At 41.2% G+C, this 18065-nt stretch overlaps 1 protein-coding gene across 1 annotated transcript in view; it reads left to right on the top strand.

The window, feature by feature from the left end:
* Positions 1 to 18065, top strand: part of LOC133552549 (dedicator of cytokinesis protein 2-like) — a 393779-nt gene that overhangs the window by 362785 nt on the left and 12929 nt on the right. Inside the window, 7 exon segments of the mRNA XM_061899789.1 lie at positions 22 to 198; positions 274 to 357; positions 5872 to 6009; positions 13505 to 13632; positions 14687 to 14882; positions 14965 to 15070; positions 15187 to 15329. Of these exon segments, the coding sequence (XP_061755773.1) occupies positions 22 to 198; positions 274 to 357; positions 5872 to 6009; positions 13505 to 13632; positions 14687 to 14882; positions 14965 to 15070; positions 15187 to 15329 (972 nt within the window).

The following is an 18065-nucleotide window of genomic DNA, read 5'->3' on the forward strand; positions in this document are numbered from 1 at the left end:
CTTGCATCATTCCACCTCCAGACCACTTTGTCCCCTTTGGAGAACGCCATCGAGACCATGGAGTCCACCAACGAGAAGATCCTGGCTCTGATCAACCAGTATCAGGCCGACTGGAGTCTGCCCATCAACCCTCTCTCCATGCTGCTCAACGGCATCGTGGACCCGGCCGTCATGGGCGGCTTCGCCAAATACGAGAAGGTAGGACATGGTGGGCCCGTGTAGAACTCACCGAGGCCGAAGCAAACGTACAATCAATAGGTTTCTTCTTCTCAGGCTTTTTTTACCGAAGAGTACGCTGAGCAGCACGCGGAGGACAAAGAGAAGCTGCTGCGGTTAAAAGACCTCATAGCGTGGCAGGTAAGCATGTTTATCTCACTCTTGTCGTTCTTCGTATTCTGAACGTTACGCACAACGGGCCTGATCTACCCTTTTTTTCCGGACCATAGGGCACACTGCCGATGAGCAAGTCTAGTCAGGTCTATTTTCATACAAAAGGCACACCGCATTAAAGAGGTCGTATAATTAGGGACCGATGTCCCTTTGGGACAGAGAACCCTTTTGAATTTCTAAGGTGTTATTATAATTCTTTATTATACCGCCGCCTCTTTGAGCTGTAATTTGACCCCCTTAACATGCTTCAAAACTCACCAAATTTGACACACACACATCAGGACTGGCAGAAATTGCCATCTAATCAAAAAAACAAACCCCAAAACCTAGGAAGAAAACAGACAAAACTGTCTGTAACTTCCAGTAGCAATGTCGTAAACATGAAACAAAAACCTCTATGTAGGTCTCAGTTAGACCTATATTTCATACACTCATATCTCCCAGCTAAAACCAACAGGAAGTTTGCAATTCCAAACTTGACACACACATCAGGACTGGCAGAAATTGCCATCTAATTAATAAAACAAACCCCAAACCCTAGGAAGAAAACAGACTAAACTGTCTGTAACTTCCAGTAGCAATGTCGTAAACACATGAAACAAAAACCTCTATGTAGGTCTCAGTTAGACCTATATTTCATACACTCATATCTACCAGCTAAAACCAACAGGAAGTTTGCAATTCCAAATTTGACACACACATCAGGACTGGCAGAAATTGCCATCTAATCAAAAAAACAAACCCCAAAACCTAGGAAGAAAACAGACAAAACTGTCTGTAACTTCCAGTAGCAATGTCGTAAACACATGAAACAAAAACCTCTATGTAGGTCTCAGTTAGACCTATATTTCATACACTCATATCTCCCAGCTGAAACCAACAGGAAGTTTGCAATTCCAAATTTGACACACACATCAGGGCTGGCAGAAATTGCCATCTAATCAAAAAAACAAACCCCAAAACCTAGGAAGAAAACAGACAAAACTGTCTGTAACTTCCAGTAGCAATGTCGTAAACACATGAAACAAAAACCTCTATGTAGGTCTCAGTTAGACCTATATTTCATACACTCATATCTCCCAGCTAAAACCAACAGGAAGTTTGCAATTCCAAATTTGACACACATATCAGGACTGGCAGAAATTGCCGTCTAATCAAAAAAAAAAAAAAACCCAAAACTCAAAATGGCGCTCTAGTGCTCACTAGGAAGAAGACAGACAAAACTGTCTGTAACTTCCTGTAGCAATGTCGTAAACACATGAAACAAACACCTCTATGTAGGTCTCAGTTAGACCTATATTTCATACACTCATATCTCCCAGCTAAAACCAACAGGAAGTTTGCAATTCCAAATTTGACACACACATCAGGACTGGCAGAAATTGCCATCTAATCAAAAAAACAAACCCCAAAACCTTGGAAGAAAACAGACAAAACTGTCTGTAACTTCCAGTAGCAATGTCGTAAACACATGAAACAAAAACCTCTATGTAGGTCTCAGTTAGACCTATATTTCATACACTCATATCTCCCAGCTAAAACCAACAGGAAGTTTGCAATTCCAAATTTGACACACATATCAGGACTGGCAGAAATTGCCGTCTAATCAAAAAAAAAAAAACCCCCAAAACTCAAAATGGCGCTCTAGCGCTCACTAGGAAGAAGACAGACAAAACTGTCTGTAACTTCCTGTAGCAATGTCGTAAACACATGAAACAAACACCTCTATGTAGGTCTCAGTTAGACCTATATTTCCTACACTCATATCTCCCAGCTAAAACCAACAGGAAGTTTGCAATTCCCAATTTGACACACACATCAGGACTGGCAGAAATTGCCGTCTAATCAAAAAAAAAAAAAAAACCCCAAAACTCAAAATGGCGCTCTAGCGCTCACTAGGAAGAAGACAGACAAAACTGTCTGTAACTTCCTGTAGCAATGTCGTAAACACATGAAACAAACACCTCTATGTAGGTCTCAGTTAGACCTATATTTCATACACTCATATCTCCCAGCTAAAACCAACAGGAAGTTTGCAATTCCAAATTTGACACACACATCAGGACTGGCTGAAATTGCCATCTAATCGAAAAAAACCAATCCCAAAACTCAAAATGGCGCTCTAGCGCTCCCTAGGAAGAAAACAGACAAAACTGTCTGTAACTTCCAGTAGCAATGTCGTAAACACATGAAAAAAAAACCTCTATGTAGGTCTCAGTTAGACCTATATTTCATACACTCATATCTCCCAGCTAAAACCAACAGGAAGTTTGCAATTCCCCCTTCGGTATAAAAGTTGGCTAAAAAAATGTCGCTTTTTTTCAAACATTATCTCCTCTGATGCCATTTGTCGTTTCCGCTTCTAATAAACACAGAAGAGAGATTGAACCCTGCTGATTAAAAGTTGATGAAGGAGTTTTAAATACTACCCCAGTTTGGATTTTATGAGCCCGCTAAGTACCGGTGCGCTGTTGCAGTTGCGCTAATGTTGTCACAAGATGGCATCTTCCTGCTCAGTTTCCTGCGCGGACAAAACTGCTTCTAACTCACTGTAGAATTGTCATACTCACATGAAACAAAAACCTCAATGTAGGTCTCACTGAGACCTATATTTCATAGACTGACAACCTCCAGCTAAAATAAACAGGAAGTTGGCTAATACCCCTTCAATAAAAAAGCTCCTCTCCGTTCACAATGCATTAGAGTCTCAAAATGGCGGCACCATTATAAAATGCCCAAGCCACTTTAGAACTGTTATTACTATGAGACTGATGTATAACACATGTGTATACAACTTTTTCTCTGTGTAATAATCCATCCATCCATCTTCTACCGCTTATCCAGGCTTGGGTCGCGGGGGCAGCAGCCCAAGCGGCCCCGTCCATCGCAGCTTGTGGTCTACATAACATGTAATGGTGGTTCTTTGGTCGAAATGTTGCATGGATGATGTTTTACACATCATCTTCAAGTCGCTTTCTGACAGTCGCTTCAGGATGCGCCGTTTTGTGGGCGGTCTCATTTACGTGCCTCCACTTGGACAGCGTCTTCTCCCCGTCATCTTTTTTGTAGCGGTGTAGCGTGCAAGGACGGGAGTGGAAGAAGTGTCAAAAGGGGGAGCTAACTGTTTTAATGACATTCAGACTTTACTTCGTCGCTCACTAGTTCAACAACGCTCGAAATGTGTCCCAGTAAAAAAAAAAACATCCGACCAAAACTCTCCAATAACTAAAGTTCCTTGGGTGAATAATCTATACTCCCTACACCAGTATGTTTTAGCGCTTTCATGGCAAGTTTATTGACAGATATAAGTAAGAACTTTACACTACTTTATATTAGAAATGGCAACGGTGGAGGATGAATGTCCCATAACAAGAAGATAGAGGAAAAAGGAGGAGCTTATCAACTACGGTGTCAGCATGGACTGCAAAGGTGGATGTGGAGGGGCCGTGGTCTGTGGGCCTGTGTGGAAAAACTGGCCTCGAAGCACAGCTGGAAGTTGATTGGATTACCCAGCTGGGAGTATCCACCCAATCACCTGCCATGCTTATTAGCAGCAGCCGGGCCTATAGATGGGTGTTGGCGTTGGAGCGAGAGAGAGACACGCCGGACTGAAAATTCCTAAATATATACTGCTGAAAATCAAACCACACTGGCGTATAAAAATAAAATACTTAATCCAACCTGAATACCGAGCTCTCGTGCCAGTGTGTGGTGGTCAGGAGAACCCACTAGAGGGCAACCTTTACAGCGGACTTGCACAATTTTTCCGGACTTATGCAGATCCCAAATAGAGATCAGCAGGTACCAGAAGGTGAGAAAAGTTGCTTTTGTATAATATTGCGAAACAAAATGCCAGATAATGTCTTACCTTATACACACAGCATAATAATACTCCTATGTTGAAGCATAGTACAATCCATCAAGTGGTGTGGCTTCCTAGCTTACCAAAGTCCTACTAATACATTGTAATAGATTTTTGAGTGCCGTGTGTAATGTTCTATATTTGTAACAGAACATATAATATGTTGGTGTTGTTTACTTAAGTCATATTGCAGTCTACATGTGTCTCTTATGTGTGACTGCCATCTACTGGTCACACTTATCATTACACCTTGTAGCAATTAAAATTGCTTCAAGGTCGGTAAGCACAACCAAAGTTATTTGATTTCGCCTTGTCTCCGCTTCTTTATCTGCGTTGAGGTCCTTGAAGTCCTTGGCTGTTAGCGGGCTTAAAAAAAGACAACCGCTGCAGCGGAGGCCACGCCTCAGACAAGAAGTTTCGTCCTTGCACAGATACAAAAGTCTAACTTAAGCACAATAGCTAATAACTATATCAACAGATTTTAAGCATACTAAAGTTGTGTGATAATATACACAGTATACATTATTTTTCTAACATTTTCACATACTTTGCGGATTGTAAATCAAATGGGCTTTGGTTTAATGGATACAATGATGCACAATTAAGCATTTATTATATATATATATATCCATCCATCCATTTCTACCGCTTATTCCCATTTGGGGTCGCGGGGGGCGCTGGCGCCTATCTCAGCTGCAATCGGGCGGAAGGCGGGGTACACCCTGGACAAGTCGCCACCTCATCGCAGGGCAAATATATATACATATATATATAATAATGAAACAATACTAATAAATAAACTATAGAATGGAGTGTGACTAAACTCAAAAGAGTGTATGTGTAGGATTAGCTAAAGTGTGTGTTACCTAGTGTTGAGGAGAGCGAGAGGAGGGACAAAACAGGAAGACTGTCCGTGAGGCAGAAAAACTCAGGAAAACACTGTGGCAGGACAACAAGGAGCGAAACACAGAGAGCAAAGGAGAGCATAAAGCTTGTCGGCTGAGAACTAAGTTCCCGCGAGGATCCAATGGTCCACTGGTCCTTATATCTTGCTCGCCCTCATCAGCTCCAGGTATGCAGATTGCTGATTGCCCACAGCCGCGCTGCCTGCAGTAGGTGCTGGAAGACCCAGCTGCCGGGGGAAAGCGAGTTTGAGCCTGCGCCGTGACAGACATATTCTTAACACATCTCCGATATGAAAAAAAACCCTTGCAATATAATTCCAGCGCTCACTCGCAAGTCATGCCAGCGCCTCCTAGAGTGCACATGTGGTGCAATAAAAAGTGTGTTCAGTTTCTAAAACGGTGCATATTACATTTGCCTGCTGCATGTTTCAAAACTGAGCAAAACGCCACAGATTGAGCATTATAAGGTAAGTGTGTGGTAAATGAGTGTCTCCCTGGTGACGGCTTCATTTAAATATGACGGCCTGCTCCTCTTTTGCGCTTGTTATGATTGTACACGCAGTCTTAGTCCATCACCCACAACTAGCCCACTAATATAGTCCACACAATTTTGCACTTTGCACATCTTATTTAACACTTGTTTTTCGGATCTTAGTAGATGAGGCCCAATGTGTTACATGTGTGTCCATACCCATGGATGTGTGTGTCTTGCAGATGCCCTTGCTTGGCGGAGGTATCGCTCTCCACGGTAAGAGGGTGACGGATGACCTGCGTCCTTTCCACGAGCGCATGGAGAAATGTTTCAAAGAGCTGAGGAAGAAAGTGGAGAAGGAGTACGGAGTGAGAGAGCTGGTAAGAAGTATTAGGACTGTAACAGTATTAAGGCTGTAATAGTATTAAAGCTGTAATAGTATTAGGACTGTAGCATTATTAGGACTGTAACAGTATTAAGACTGTAATAGTATTAGGATTGTAGCAGTATTAGGACTGTAACTTTATTAGGACTTTAACAGTATTATGACTGTAACAGTATTAGGGCTGTAACAGTATTAACGCTTTAATAGTATTAGGGCTGTAACAGTATTAGGACTGTAACATGATTAGGACTGTAACAGTATTACGGCTGTAACAGTATTAGAACTGTAACAGTATTACGGCTGTAACAGTATTAAGACTGTAACAGTATTAGGACTGTAACCGTATTAGGGCTGTAACAGTATTAGGACTGTAACATTATTAGGACTGTAACTGTATTAGTGCTGTAACAGTATTAGGGCTGTAACAGTATTAAGACTCTAACAGTATTAGGACTGTAACAGTATTAGGACTGTAACTTTATTAGGACTTTAACAGTATTATGACTGTAACAGTATTAGGGCTGTAACAGTATTAAGGCTGTAATAGTATTAGGGCTGTAACAGTATTAGGACTGTAACAGGATTAGGACTGTAACAGTATTAAGGCTGTAACATTATTAGGACTGTAACAGTATTAAGGCTGTAATAGTATTAGGACTGTAACAGTATTAAGACTGTAACAGTATTAAGGCTGTAATAGTATTAGGACTGTAACAGTATTAGGACTGTAACAGTATTAGGGCTGTAACAGTATTAGGACTGTAACAGTATTAGGACTATAACAGTATTAGGGTTGTAACAGTATTAGGACTGTAACAGTATTAGGGCTGTAACAGTGTTATGACTGTAACAGTATTAGGGCTGTAACAATATTAAGACTGTAACAGTATTAGGACTGTTACTGTATTAAGACTGTAACAGTATTAGGGCTGTAACAGTATTGGGGCTGTAACAGTATTGGGGCTGTAACAGTATTAGGGCTGTAACAGTATTAGGACTGTAACAGTATTAGGACTTTAACAGTATTAGGGCTGTAACAGTTTTAGGACTGTAACAGTATTAGGGCTGTAACAGTATTAGGACTGTAACAGTATTAGGACTGTAACAGTATTAAGGCTGTAACAGTATTAGAACTGTAACAGTATTAGGACTGTAACAGTATTAGGGCTGTAACAGTATTAGGGCTGTAACAGTATTAAGACTGTAACAGTATTAGGGCTGTAACAGTATTAGGGCTGTAACAGTATTAAGACTGTAACAGTATTAGGACTGTAACAGTATTAGGGCTGTAAAAGCATTAGGGCTGTAGCAGTATCAGGACTGTAACAGTATTAAGACTGTAATAGTATTAGGACTGTAACAGTATTAGGACTGTAACAGTATTAGGGCTGTAACAGTATTAGGACTGTAACAGTATTAGGGCTGTAACAGTATCAGGACTGTAACAGTATCAGGACTGTAACAGTATTAAGACTGTAATAGTATTAGGACTGTAACAGTACTAGGGCTGTAACAGTATTAGGGCTGTAACAGTATTAGGGCTGTAACAGTATTAGGACTGTAACAGTATTAAGACTGTAACAGTATTAGGACTGTAACAGTATTAGGGCTGTAACAGCATTAGGGCTGTAACAGTATCAGGACTGTAACAGTGTTAAGACTGTAATAGTATTAGGACTGTAACAGTATTAAGACTGTAACAGTATTAGGGCTGTAACAGTATTGAGACTGTAACAGTATTAGGGCTGTAACAGTATTAAGACTGTAACAGTATTAGGACTGTAACAGTATTAGGGCTGTAACAGCATTAGGCTGTAACAGTATTAGGACTGTAACAGTATTAGGACTGTATCAGTATTAAGACTGTAACAGTATTAGGGCTGTAACAGTATTAGGGCTGTAACAGTATTAGGACTGTAACAGTATTAGGACTGTAACAGTATTAAGACTGTAATAGTATTAGGACTGTAACAGTATTAGGGCTGTAACAGTATTAGGACTGTAACAGTATTGAGACTGTAACAGTATTAAGACTGTAACAGTATTAGGACTGTAACAGTATTAGGACTGTAACAGTATTAAGACTGTAACAGTATTAGGGCTGTAACAGTATTAGGACTGTAACAGTATTGAGACTGTAACAGTATTAAGACTGTAACAGTATTAGGGCTGTAACAGTATTAGGGCTGTAACAGTATTGAGACTGTAACAGTATTAGGGCTGTAACAGTATTAAGATTGTAACAGTATTAGGACTGTAACAGTATTAGGGCTGTAACAGCATTAGGCTGTAACAGTATTAGGACTGTAACCGTATTAGGACTGTATCAGTATTAAGACTGTAACAGTATTAGGGCTGTAACAGTATTAGGGCTGTAACAGTATTAGGACTGTAACAGTATTAGGACTGTAACAGTATTAGGACTGTAACAGTATTAAGATTGTAATAGTATTAGGACTGTAACAGTATTAGGGCTGTAACAGTATTATGACTGTAACAGTATTGAGACTGTAACAGTATTAGGGCTGTAACAGTATTAAGACTGTAACAGTATTAGGACTGTAACAGTATTAGGGCTGTAACAGCATTAGGACTGTAACAGTATTAAGACTGTAACAGTATTAGGACTGTAACAGTGTTAGGGCTGTAACAGTATTAGGACTGTAACAGTATTAGGACTGTAACAGTATTAGGACTGTAACAGTATTAAGACTGTAATAGTATTAGGACTGTAACAGTATTAGGGCTGTAACAGTATTAGGACTGTAACAGTATTGAGACTGTAACAGTATTAAGACTGTAACAGTATTAGGGCTGTAACAGTATTAGGACTGTAACCACAGCTAGAGTCATGTCATAGCAATATTTAATCAAGCAATTCTTTGTCCCACCACTAGAGGGCACCCGTGCAGCACAGTTTGACAATCGGTGCTCTCAATGAAGAGGAAGCAACAACTGCAGGACTTTTTGCAAACATTGACACTGACTTTACTCCTCATGTTATTTTACATGTTGTTCTTTTGCTTACTTTTACTAAAATGTACTCCAACACTAAATGTGATATACTTTATTTAAAAAGCAAAATATTCTGACATTTGATTTTTCCAAAATGTTTTTTTTTATCACTTTCGAAGCATATCTCATATTTTAGTACTTAAAAGCCCCAAATATTACTGTTATTGAACACCTTTTAGGTAGTGCACACCTGGGATGTCCCACACTAACATACTGGAAGTGAATTGTCCAAAATGTAATGCACTTTATTTTAGGATATCTTTTCAGATGTGTAGCGAAGCCTGTCGTCCTCAAGAAAAAGGTAGAAAATCATGTAGTAACCAAGTTTGTAACCCTTGTAGTAACCAAGGTAGTAAAAAGGTAGTAATTAAGGTACTAACCAAATTATAAATCATGGTAGTAAAAAGTTAGTAACCAATCTAGTTAACATTAACCAAATGAGTACCCAGGGTCGTATAAAGAAAGTAACCAAAATAGTAAAAAAAAAAAGGTATTAACCAAGGTAATAAACAAGTTAGTAACCGAGGTAATAGCCAAAGTAGTAGAATGTACTAACCAATCTAGTTACTAGTAACCGATGTAGTAACCAGGGTAGTAGAATAAAGTAACCAAGATAGTAAAAAAAGGTATTTACCAAGGTAGTAAACAAGTAAGTAACCAAAGTAGTACAAAAAAAGTAATATCCAGGGTAGTAAAAAAGGTACTTACCAAATAAGTAACAAAGTTAGTAAGCAAGGTAATAACCAAGTCTGTAACCAATCTAGTCACCAAGTTACTAAAAAGGTAGTAACAAGTATCAATCAATCAATCAATGTTTACTTATATCGCACTAAATCACTAGTGTCTCAAAGGGCTGCAAAAACCACAACACAAACCACTACGACATCCTCGGTAGGCCCACATAAGGGCAAGGAAAACTCACACCCAGTGAAACGTCGGTGACAATGATGACTATGAGAACCTTGGAGAGGAGGAAAGCAATGGATGTCGAGCGGGTCTAACATGATACCGTGAAAGTTCAATCCATAATGGATCCAACACAGTCGCGAGAGTCCAGTCCAAAGCGGATCCAAGACAGCATCGAGAGTCCCGTTCACAGCGGAGCCAGCAGGAAACCATCCCAAGCGGAGGCGGATCAGCAGCCCAGAGATGTCCCCAACCGATACACAGGCAAGCGGTCCATCCTGGGTCCCGACTCTGGACAGCCAGTACTTCATCCATGGCCACCGGATCGGACCGAACCCCCTCCACAAGGGAGAGTGGGACATAGGAGAAAAAGAAAAGAAACGACAGATCAACAGGTCTAAAAAGGGAGTCTATTTAAAGGCTAGAGTATACAGATGAGTTTTAAGGTGAGACTTAAATGCTTCTACTGAGGTGGCATCTCGAACTGTTACCGGGAGGGCATTCCAGAGTACTGGAGCCCGAAATGAAAACGCTCTATAGCCCGCACACTTATATGTATGTTTGTGCATATACATTTACTGTACAAACATACATATACTGTACATATACATTCACTGTACAAACATACATATACATATACATGTACATATACATTCACTGTACAAACATACATACATCTACTGTACATATACATTCACTGTACAAACATACATATACTGTACATATACATTCACTGTACAAACATACATATACATGTACATATACATTCACTGTACAACATCCATATACATGTACATATACATTCACTGTACAAACATACACATACTGTACATATATATTCACTGTACAAACAAACATACACATACTGTACATATACATTCACTGTACAAACATACATATACTGTACATATACATTCACTGTACAAACATACATATACTGTACATATACATTCACTGTAAAAACATACATATACTGTACATATACATTCACTGTACAAACATACACATACATGTACATATACATTCACTGTACAACATCCATATACATGTACATATACATTCACTGTACAAACATACACATACATGTACATATACATTCACTGTACAAACATACACATACATGTACATATACATTCACTGTACAAACATACATATACAAGTACATCTACATACATACACTCATGCACATAATCACGTTTCATCAAACAAATATCAACATTATTGCCCTAGGGTAAACTGGGTAACACATGGCATACTGACAAAGCTTAACCTATTGTTACTATAACAATCTACAAGGTTAATATAGGTTGCCTCTCTCTCTTTCCCTCTATCTTTCGGTATTGGTTTAAAAAAAAAAAAATATATATATATATATATATATATTTTTTTTTTTTTATCTTTATAGTTATCATTTTTTATACGTATTGTTGCATTTGATCAACTGCGTTGTTGATAATAGAGGTAAACAATTGGTATTGTTCATAATCAATAGTGCTTCTTTTATCGGTATTTGTATTTTCCAGTTGTAGCGTAAAAATGTTCATTGTCATTTCTATATTATTATTTATTTCACTAACTGCTTCTTTGCTATCACTTTTACCATCATATTTGGCATCTACATCTACATTTACAGTACATCTACATCTACATCAACTATATGGTTTGCCTGAGTAATCAAGTAATCAAGGAAGTAACCAGAGCAGTTAAAAAGGCTGTAAAAACAAAGTAACCAAGACAGTAATAGAGTAATAACAAAGTTAGTTACCCAGTTAGTAACCAATGTAGTAACAAGGGTACTAACCAAGTTAGTAACCAAGGTGGTAAAAGTTTGTAACCAATGTAGTAAACATGTAGTGACCAAGTTTGTAAACAAGTCAGTAAGGAGGGTAATAAAAAGATAGTAACCAATGTAGGAGCCTCAAACAGTCAGACTCCAAACTCCACTATGGCCAAGACCAAAGAGCTGTCGAAGGACACCAGGAAAAGAATTGTAGACCTGCACCAGACTGGGAAGAGTGAATCTACAATAGGCAAGCAGATTGGTGTGAAAAAAATCAACTGTGGGAGCAATTATCAGACAATGGAAGACATACAAGACCACTGATAATCTCCCTCGATCCCGTGGGGTCAAAATGATCAAGAGAACGGTGAGCAAAAATCCCAGAACCACACGGGGGGACCTGGTGAATGACCTGCAGAGAGCTGGGACCGAAATAACAAAGTTTACCATTTAGTAAGACACTACACCGACAGGGAATCAAATGTTGCAGTGCGAGATGTGTCCCCCTGCTTAAGCCAGTGCATGTCCAGGCCCGTCTGAAGTTTGCCAGAGAGCACATGGATGATACAGCAGAGGATTGGGAGAATGAAAACCAAAATAGACCTTTTTGGTATAAACTCAACTCGTCGTGTTTGGAGGAAGAAGAATACTGAATTGCATCCCGAGAACACCATACCTACTGTGAAGCATGGGGGTGGAAACATCATGCTTTGGGGCTGTGTTTCTGCTAAGGGGACAGGATGATTGATCCGTGTTAAGGAAAGAATGAATGGGGCCATGTATCGTGAGATTTTGAGCCAAAACATCCTTTGAAGATGAAACGTGGCTGGGTCTTCCAGCATGACAATGATCCCAAACACACCGCCCGGGCAACGAAGGAGTGGCTCCGTAAGAAGCATTTGAAAGTCTTGGAGTGGCCTAGCCAGTCTCCAGACCTCAACCCCATAGAAAATCTGTGGAGGGAGTTGAAAGTCTGTATTCCTCGGCGACAGCCCCAAAACCTCAATGCTCTCAAGAAGATCTGCATAGAGGAATGGGCCAAAATACCAGCTACTGTGTGTGCAAACCTGGTAAAGACCTATGGTAATCGTTTGACCTCTGTTATTGCCAACAAAGGTCATATTCAATCAATCAATGTTTATTTATAAAGCCCTAAATCACAAATGTCTCAAAGGACTGCACAAACCACTACGACTACGACGTCCTCGGAAGAACCCACATAAGGGCAAGGAAAACTCACACCCAGTGGGACGCCAGTGACAATGATGACTATGAGAACCTTGGAGAGGACCTCATATGTGGGCAACACCCCCATTGCAAAGTGTTGAGTTGAATTTTTGTTATTGAACAAATACTTATTTTCCACCATCATTTACAAATAAATTATTTAAAATTCTCACAATGTGAATTCTTGGAATTTTTTTTCACATTCTGTCTCTCACAGTTGAAGTGTACCTATGATGAAAATTACAGACCTCTGTCATCATTTTAAGTGGAAGAACTTGCACAATCGCTGGCTGACTATATATATATATATATATATATATATACTGTATGTATGGCCCTGCGATGAGGTGGCGACTTGTCCAGGGTGTACCCCGCCTTCCGCCCGATTGTAGCTGAGATAGGCGCCAGCGCCCCCCGCGACCCCGAAAGGGAATAAGCGGTAGAAAATGGATGGATGGATATACTGTATGTATTTAACTATCAGGGTTTTTTGTTTTTCAATCAGCTTAATTTTAGTCTTGAAGATATTCTCCTCACTGTCTCGCTTTTGTCTTTCCTCCAGTTGGACCTGGAAGACAGGAAGTCTAACCGTCCCTGTTCTGTGCTGAGACCTGTTCGCCAGTCCATTATCTCCATTTCCTCACTGCAGGGCTCTGACTGTGGAACCCCGACAACACTCTGTGTGGACAGGTACAGGGGACATTTGCAGGTTTTAGATACATTGACAGGTGTAACGGGTGTTGACAGGTGTAGTAGATTCTGTTCATAACTCTTATGGACAGAATTTCTAGGCGCGGATACAGGCGTTGAGGGGATCTGGTTTGGTGACCGCAGGATTAGGTCTCTGCTTTTTGCAGCTGATGTGGTCCTGATGGCTTCATCTGACCGGGATCTTCAGCTCTCGCTGGATCGGTTTGCAGCCGAGTGTGAAGCGACCGGAATGAGAATCAGCACTTCCATGGTTCTCGCCCGGAAAAGGGTGGAATGCCATCTCCGGGTTGGGGAGGAGACCCTGCCCCAAGTGGAGGAGTTCAAGTACCTAGGAGTTTTGTTCACGAGTGGGGGAAGAGTGGATGGTGAGATCGACAGGCGGATCGGTGCGGCGTCTTCAGTAATGCGGACGTTGTACCGATCCGTTGTGGTGAAGAAGGAGCTGAGCCGGAAGGCAAAGTTCTCAATTTACCGGTCGATCTACGTTCCCATCCTCACCTATGGTCATGAGCTTTGGGTCATGACCGAAAGGATAAGATCACGGGTACAAGCGGCCCAAATGAGTTTGGGTCTCTCCCTTAGAGATAGGGTGAGAAGATCTGCCATCCGGGAGGAACTCAAAGTAAAGCCGCTGCTCCTCCACATCGAGAGGATCCAGATGAGGTGGTTCGGGCATCTGGTCAGGATCCCCCCCGAACGCCTCCCTAGGGAGGTGTTTAGGGCACGTCCAACCGGTAGGAGGCCACGGGGAAGACCCAGGACACGTTGGGAAGACTATGTCTCCCGGCTGGCCTGGGAACGCCTCGGGATCCCCCGGGAAGAGCTGGACGAAGTGGCTGGGGAGAGGGAAGTCTGGGTTTCCCTGCTTAGGCTGTTGCCCCCGCGACCCGACCTCGGATAAGCGGAAGATGATGGATGGATGGATGGAGGTGTAGTAGACATTGACAGGCATTATAAGTGGTGGACATATTGATATGGTGGACACTGGGCATGGACAAATATTATTTATGGACTTCTTCGCCTTCCTTTGCAGAGACTTCCCCCAAGAGTGGTCGGCGGGCGGCACCTTGCCGCGCTCCAGCGGCAGCATCAGCACGCAGGACGAGGACGTGGTGACGGTGGGCGACTCTGAGGTGAAACTGAGGAAGAGCAAGAAGAAGAAGAAGAGGAGCAGCATGATCTTCATCACGGAGGAGAAGGAGCACACCAACACTCTGGACTACAAACGGGTAAAGAAGACGTTGCTGAACCAACGTCATCACTTTGGGGCTCCTTTTTTGTTGTAGTGAGACCCTCTCTGTCGCCCCCTAGCTGTCAAAGAAGCAGGAGTTCCGCAGTGAGACCAACTTGTCCGATCCGAACAGCGGGAATGTGACTTTGAGCTCCGCCAACTCCAGGTCTCTGCCGGCCATCACAGGTGAAGCACACAGACTCTTCCACACCTGGGATGTCTTGTCTGAGTAATCCCCCCCACTCATGTTTTAGTGACAGCAGTGAGAAGATGCATTTTTGTTTTTGTTTTTGTGCTCACAGGTCTGTCTCTGGCGGTGGTGAGCGCAGGAGAGGACGTGGACATGTCCCGAGCCACGAGAGACAGCAAGTCCCTCTCCGTCACCTCAGACCGCACTGCAGACAGACGCTCCAAAGGTGTCATCGGCCTCTTCTTCAAATCCAAGGTAAGAACCTAGTTAGTCAACAAGGTAGTAAGTGTGGTGGTTACCAAGGTAGTATAGTAACCAAGTTAGTCAACAAGGTAGTAACCGTTGTAGTTACCAAGGTAGCATAGTATCCAAGTTAGTCAACAAGGTAGTAACTGTGGTCGTTACCAAGGTAGTAACCAAGTTAGTCAACAAAATAGTAACTGTGGTAGTTACCAAGGTAGCATAGTATCCAAGTTAATCAACAAGGTAGTAAGTGTGGTCGTTACCAAGGTAGTAACCAAGTTAGTCAACAAGGTAGTAACCATTGTAGTTACCAAGGTAGCATGGTATCCAAGTTAGTCAACAAGGCAGTAAGTGTGGTAGTTACCAAGGTAGTATAGTATCCACGTTAGTCAACAAGGCAGTAACCGTGGTAGTTACCAAGGTAGCATAGTATCCAAGTTAGTCAACAAGGTAGTAACCGTTGTAGTTACCAAGGTAGTATAGTATCCACGTTAGTCAACAAGGTAGTAACCGTTGTAGTTACCAAGGTAGTATAGTATCCACGTTAGTCAACAAGGTAGTAACCGTTGTAGTTACCAAGGTAGTATAGTATCCACGTTAGTCAACAAGGTAGTAACCGTTGTAGTTACCAAGGTAGCATTGTATCCAAGTTAGTCAACAAGGTAGTAAGTGTGGTCGTTACCAAGGTAGTAACCAAGTTAGTCAACAAGGCAGTAACCGTGTTAGTTACAAAGGTAGTATAGTATCCACGTTAGTCAACAAGGTAGTAACCGTGGTAGTTACAAAGGTAGTATAGTAACCAAGTTAGTCAACAAGGTAGTAACCATTGTAGTTACCAAGGTAGTATAGTATCCACGTTAGTCAACAAGGTAGTAACCGTTGTAGTTACCAAGGTAGCATTGTATCCAAGTTAGTCAACAAGGTAGTAAGTGTGGTCGTTACCAAGGTAGTAACCAAGTTAGTCAACAAGGCAGTAACCGTGGTAGTTACAAAGGTAGTATAGTATCCATGTTAGTCAACAAGGTAGTAAGTGTGGTCGTTACCAAGGTAGTAACCAAGTTAGTCAACAAGGTAGTAACCGTGGTAGTTACCAAGGTAGTATAGTATCCACGTTAGTCAACAAGGTAGTAACCGTTGTAGTTACCAAGGTAGCATTGTAACCAAGTTAGTCAAAAAGGTAGTAAGTAGGGTCGTTACCTAGGTAGTAACCAAGTTAGTCAACAAGGTAGTAAGTGTGGTAGTTACCAAGGTAGTATAGTATCCACGTTAGTCAACAATGTAGTTACCGTGGTCGTTACCAAGGTAGTGACCAAGTTAGTCAACAAGGTAGTAAGTGTGGTAGTTACCAAGGTAGTATAGTATCCACGTTAGTCAACAAGGTAGTAACCGTGGTAGTTATCAAGGTAGCATGGTATCCAAGTTAGTCAACAAGGTAGTAAGTGTGGTAGTTACCAAGGTAGTATAGTATCCACGTTAGTCAACAAGGTAGTAACTGTGGTAGTTACCAAGGTAGTATAGTATCCATGTTAGTCAACAAGGTAGTAACCGTGGTAGTTATCAAGGTTGCATGGTATCCAAGTTAGTCAAGAAGGTAGTAACTGTGGTCGTTACCAAGGTAGTAACCAAGTTAGTCAACACAATAGTAACCGTGGTAGTTACCAAGGTAACAACCAAGTTAGTCAACAAGGTAGTTACCGTGGTTGTTACCAATGTAGTGACCAAGCTAGTCAACAAGGTAGTAACTATGGTAGTTACCAAGGTAGTATGGTATCCACGTTAGTCAACAAGGTAGTAACCGTGGTAGTTACCAAGGTAGCATAGTATCCAAGTTAGTCAACAAGGTAGTAACTGTGGTCGTTACCAAGGTAGTAACCAAGTTAGTCAACAAGGTAGTAAGTGTGGGTAGTTACCAAGGCAGTATAGTATCCACGTTAGTCAACAAGGTAGTAACTGTGGTAGTTATCAAAGTAGCATGGTATCCAAGTTAGTCAACAAGGTAGTACTGTGGTCGTTACCAAAGTCGTAACCAAGTTAGTCAACAAAATAGTAACCGTGGTAATTACCAAGTTAGTCAACAAAATAATAACCGTGGTTGTTACCAAGGTAGTAACTAAGTTAGTCAACAAGGTAGTAACCGTGGTGGTTACCAAGGTAGTATAGTATCCACGTTAGTCAACAAGGTAGTAACCGTTGTAGTTACCAAGGTAGCATTGTAACCAAGTTAGTCAAAAAGGTAGTAAGTTTGGTCGTTACCTAGGTAGTAACCAAGTTAGTCAACAAGGTAGTAAGTGTGGTAGTTACCAAGGTAGTATAGTATCCACGTTAGTCAACAAGGTATTAACCGTGGTAGTTACCAAGGTAGCATGGTATCCAAGTTAGTCAACAAGGTAGTAAGTGTGGTCGTTACCAAGGTAGTAACCAAGTTAGTCAACAAGGCAGTAACCGTGGTAGTTACCAAGGTAGTATAGTATCCATGTTAGTCAACAAGGTAGTAACCGTGGTAGTTACCAAGGTAGTATAGTATCCACGTTAGTCAACAAGGTAGTAACCGTGGTAGTTACCAAGGTAGCATAGTATCTGAATTAGTCAACAAGGTAGTAACTGTGGTCGTTACCAAGGTAGTAACCAAGTTAGTCAACAAGGTAGTAAGTGTGGTAGTTACCAAGGCAGTATAGTATCCACGTTAGTCAACAAGGTAGTAACTGTGGTAGTTATCAAAGTAGCATGGTATCCAAGTTAGTCAACAAG

The sequence above is a fragment of the Nerophis ophidion genome, linkage group LG05, assembly GCF_033978795.1.
Source record: "Nerophis ophidion isolate RoL-2023_Sa linkage group LG05, RoL_Noph_v1.0, whole genome shotgun sequence".
Classification (NCBI taxonomy): Eukaryota; Metazoa; Chordata; class Actinopteri; order Syngnathiformes; family Syngnathidae; genus Nerophis; species Nerophis ophidion.